Source organism: Electrophorus electricus, chromosome 19 (genome assembly GCF_013358815.1).
Source record: "Electrophorus electricus isolate fEleEle1 chromosome 19, fEleEle1.pri, whole genome shotgun sequence".
NCBI classification, from domain to species: Eukaryota; Metazoa; Chordata; class Actinopteri; order Gymnotiformes; family Gymnotidae; genus Electrophorus; species Electrophorus electricus.
In genome coordinates, this window is record NC_049553.1 from 15,579,427 (window position 1) to 15,584,426 (window position 5,000).

A 5,000-nucleotide genomic window follows, 5' to 3' on the forward strand; every position below is an offset into this window, starting at 1 on the left:
CTGTCTGGACAATTTCTCTCAGGATCTCGGAGCTCCATCTCTGTGGGAGCTTATGAAACATATTAGATTGTAGGAACAGTGATGCGACTTGGAGGGGAAGTGAAAGTTGGAAGCTGATTTGATTGCGCTGACATCACTTACGTTAAACCCAGGAGGGAACAAAATTAGCCAATGAGCTGAATCAGGCCAAATGCAAAACTTAATGAGGAGTTTTCTGCAGCTACAACAGATCATGTGATTCTGCTGAGTGTGTGGGTGGGGGTGTGGTGTGTGTGATGATGGAGATACAGGTGGTGTCCGTGGTGTTGCCGGTCAGGGGCTGTGTCTCCAGTCTCCACTGACGTCTCTGGCGTAAATGTCAGCGTCTGGATGAGAAAGATCAGCTCCCCGAGCACAGAGACGCGGGAGAGCTGGAGCAGGAAATGTGAGGCCGGAGGCCAGACAACTTCTGCTTTTAAATGGAATTAGTCAGTCAGATGAAATGGCATTTGGTAAATATATATTTTACAAAATGGCATTTGAAACTGTTTATTTAATTTCAAATTGAATGTTTCAGATGAGAGGTGAGAAGCTGGTGGTGGTTTCTGAGCTAATGAGGAGTATAAGAGGAGTATAGAGCAGTATTGGAGGAGTATAGAGGAGTATAGAGGAGTATTGGAGCGGTATAGGAGGAGTATAGAGGAGTATTGGAGGAATGTAGAGGAGGAGTATAGGAGGAGTATAGAGAAATATTGGAGGAGTGTGGGAGGAGAATAGTGGAGCATAGATGAGTATAAGAGGAGTATTGGAGGAGTACAGAGGAGTGAAGGAGGAGTATAGAGGAGTATTGGAGGAGTGTAGGAGGAGTATAGGAGGAGTATAGAGGAGTATTGGAGGAGTATAGGAGAAGTATTGTAGGAGTATAGAGGTGTATATAGGCGTATAGAAGAGTATAGGAGAAATATAGAGGAGCATTGGAGGAGTGTAGGAAGAGTATACTGGAGTATAGAGGAGTATTGGCGGAGTATAGAGAAGTATTGGAGGAGTATAGAGAAGTATTGGAGGAGTGTAGGAGGAGTATAGGAGGAGTATAGAGGCATATAGGAGGAGTATAGGGGAGTATTGGAGGAGTGTAGGAGGAGTATGAGAAGAGTATAGAAGCATATAGGAGGAGTATAGGGGAGTATTGGAGGAGTGTAGGAGGAGTATGGTGGAGTATGGGGGAGTATAGAGGATGTAGCAGCCCATCAGAGTTTTGGGGTGCAGGTCTGTGTGAAATCAGCGTCTCTGCTCTCTTACCACCTGAGGGGCAGTAGGGTGGGGGATGGGTTTGCAACATCCCTGCTCCATGGCAACTGTTCCCGCTGTCGGCCTCAGGGTGATTGATGGCTAGCTGGAGTTTTGGAATAAACACCACTGGAACAAAAATGTCTGTCCACCACGGGCTGAACTCTGACCCAGCAACTCAGCAGAGAGAAGCATCCACACAGCCAGAATCCAGACGAATCCACCACAGTCAGCCAGGCAGGGACCTTATCCCACCCTAGACCTCAAACAAATGAGCAAGTAAATAAATACATTGCTTGTGTATGTGTGTGTGTCCACTTTCTCTCTTCAGTTCCTCACCGGCTATCTTCTGTTTGTCTCTCCTTTGTTTGTAGTTTGTCTCTCCTTCGTGGTAGTTTGAGTTTGTCTCTCCTTCGTGGTAGTTTGAGTTTGTCTCTCCTTTGTGGTAGTTTGAGTTTGTCTCTCCTTTGTGGTAGTTTGAGTTTGTCACTCCTTTGTGGTAGTTTGAGTTTGTCTCTCCTTCGTGGTAGTTTGTAGTTTGTCTCTCCTTCGTGGTAGTTTGAGTTTGTCTCTCCTTCGTTGTAGTTTGAGTTTGTCTCTCCTTCGTGGTAGTGGTGGTCTCTCACCTCCAGTTGAACTCCTGTCAGTAAGGTTCACAGTAGTTTATTAGTGTCTGGTTCCCAGTGCTGTCCTGCAGCTGGGAATGTTTCAGGCACTGTGTTCCACTTCCAGGCCAGACCACTCGGGACACGGTTTTAGATCTTTCCTTGCCCCGACATCCTCCAGCAGATCTGGAACCAGCCAGTGAAGGACGTCAGAAGTAGCCGATGACTCGGCTGTGTTGGACTAACAAGAACCCGAACCCTTTCAGGGAACGTGGCCAGTGAGAGAGGGCGATTCACTCTTCCAAGCTACGCACACCTCATGGCATGAAGGGATCGGTCGGCTTGGAGGACTTATCCCACCGCAGACGCCATCATGTTAGAAAGTCAGATTTTCGGAATTCCTTCCGTCTGTGGAGCGATGCACAGTCTGACAGCGGCTCTTTGCTGGTGATTTACAGGAATGTGTTCTCCGTCTCCCATCTGCAGAAACGCTCTCCAGCGCTCCTGATGGTTTTATTGGCCTTGGCACACAGTTGCATTACGAAATGAGTTGGTTCTCTGGGCTTTGGCTTTCGCTCTGTGTTGGTGTAGAGAGTTAATTTTGGAATGTTGAGAGCCGCAAGTGGATTGTGAGAAATGTTTTAAGATGTGTTTTAAAAGTCAGTAAAAAAGTCGATGGAAAGTGTGTGTTAGTTTGTATGTTTGTAAGGGCTTGTGTGTGTGTATGTGTGTGTGAGCATGTGTGTGCGTGTGTGTGTCTTGTGTGGCGGTTCAGAACTCCCTGTTCCAGTTCCTGTGTGTGCTGTTGCAGTTTTCTTGTTGTCAGAGAAAAGAGGGTGGCACTGTGCTCTTCCCATGAGACGCCAGTTCCACTCTGTGAAAAGAAGCTTTGTCTGAAAATTCCAACTGAGCTGCACTGTCCTGCCATGCCCTTAGAGGGCAGCACAAGGGCGAGAGGGCAGCACGATTCTGAGAATGCCTCCCTAGAACATTCTTGCACAAAAATCACTTTTGTGCTACACATCACTCTGGTTATGTTGCATTAGGTTTGCTTTTGTTTATGAGGGTTTTGATAATATAAATGTGTCCGAGATGTATATGACTGGAGAGCATGTGAAGCACTGACCTCTGGACTGCACCGAGCCTCAGTGCCAAGGAACAGCAGGATTCCCTCTGAGACTAGAGTCGTCTCATGGGTATCTGAGAGTGGATATGTATTCATGTTAGTGTCTGTCTGTGTTTGGAAAGTGTGTGTGTATTCTGTGAACATACTAGTGTCTGTTTGATTGTATGTGAAAGTTTGAATTTATGCAAATGTATGTTTATGAGTGTAATGCAGATGTGGTAGCCATTGTGTGTCAGGGCAGCAGCTCTTTATTTGTTCCATCTTTGAGCCTCGCTCCTCCAGAGGAGGTGTCCAGACCTCCTGAGGCTGAGCACCAGTGGTCAGCCAATCCTCAGGCTTGCTGCCTGCCCTCCAACCTGTCAATCATCCAGGTGTTTCTCATAGCAACACATTTCCACTGGGCTTTGCTATCAGAATTGCTCTCTCTCTCTCCTTCCTCCAATCTCCCTCTCCCTCTCTCTCTCTCTCTCTCTCTCTCTCTCTCTCTCTCTCTCTCTCTCTCCCTCTCTCTCTCTCCCTCTCTCTTTGACACACACACACAATCAACAATTGTGTGCAATTCATACCCACAAACACATGTGAGCCATCCCATGCAAAAATCACCAACCAGTACATATAGATATCACACTTCTGTGTGTGTTGGCGGGCTATTTGTAAATTTGTACACTGTGTGTAAGTGTAAGGGTATGTGTGTGTGTGTGTGTGTGTGTGTGTGTGTGTGTGTGTGTGTGTGTGTGTGTGTGTGTGTGTGTGTTTGTTTGTGTTCAGGTCTATAAATGGCATTCACTGGAGTCTTCAAATGTGATATATGCGTGTGTGTTTGTGTGTAAGCGTGTCTATATGTGTGTGTGGGGGGGTGTGTGTGTTTACAGGCGTCTTTAAATGTTGCCTCATCTATTTTATGCGAGAAAAGCTCATCTATGTAAACCCTGTAAAATAACTGTTTTCTTCTGTCTGGGTGAAGCTTGGTCAGTTGACATGATCACACTTGTTGCTTTTAACTAATATTCCTCTTTGTGCCCAAGGCTGTTTGGAAACGGGGATGTTCAGTTCCCCTCCAGGCCTGTAGGTGGCTCCTCATTTTACACCCTCATTTACACTCAAGTCAGGCATGATGTTAGCAGCCAATCAGCTGTACAGTTGTACAGACGATAGAAACACATAAATAAATAGAAAGATTCTGACATTATCCAAAATAGCATTTGTAAAATTACTGCCATGGCACATAAATAAATAATAAATGTGACAAAGTTTTATATCATAAAAGCTAAAATGATTTGTTGTGGTGTGGATTTGTGGATGTATGAAAATGTGTTTAGATGCTGACTGATTGGTCTGTTGGCTGTGTGGTTCCTGCGTCCGGAGATCTAACTGAATGTGTGTTTTTCCCTGCAGGTCATCCTGATACTCACGAAATACTACCATGCCGACTCCACCAAGGTGCTCGAGAGCTCCCTCTGGAGGTACGTGTTGCTATGGTTGCCTCCTGCCCGGAGTTTGGACACTGTACATCTGCTGTTGGCTCTGACTCATTAATCCAGTACCAACACTGATCAGCACTGGTTAACTAATTCAGTACTTCATCCCTGATCATACTAATGAAGATGGGGTGATGTTCAACATGCCTTTGTCAACATTCCCTTTTGCTGACACCATCCTAAGTGCTATTTCATCTCTCTCCACTACACCCTCCTCCACCTTCTCACTACACCCTCCGCTATCTTTCCTCACTACACCCTCCTCCACCTCCTCTCACTACACCCTCCTCCACCTCCTCTCGCTACACCCTCCTCCAACTCCTCTCACTACACTCTCCTCCATCTCCTCTCACTACACCCTCCTCCACCTCCTCTCACTACACTCTCCTCCATTTCCTCTCACTACACCCTCCTCCACCTCCTCTCACTACACTCTCCTCCATCTCCTCTCACTACACCCTCCTCCACCTCCTCTCACTACATTCTCCTCCATCTCCTCTCACTACACCCTCCTCCACCTCCTCT

General features: G+C 46.5%; 1 protein-coding gene across 2 annotated transcripts in view; it reads left to right on the forward strand.

The window, feature by feature from the left end:
- sorcs2 (sortilin-related VPS10 domain containing receptor 2) overlaps window positions 1-5,000 on the forward strand; it is a 232,965-nt gene that overhangs the window by 66,086 nt on the left and 161,879 nt on the right. For both annotated transcript variants that reach the window (XM_035519846.1, XM_035519847.1), the window contains exon 2: window positions 4,393-4,460. In XM_035519846.1, the coding sequence (XP_035375739.1) occupies window positions 4,393-4,460 (68 nt within the window). The remainder of the gene's footprint in view (window positions 1-4,392; window positions 4,461-5,000) is intronic.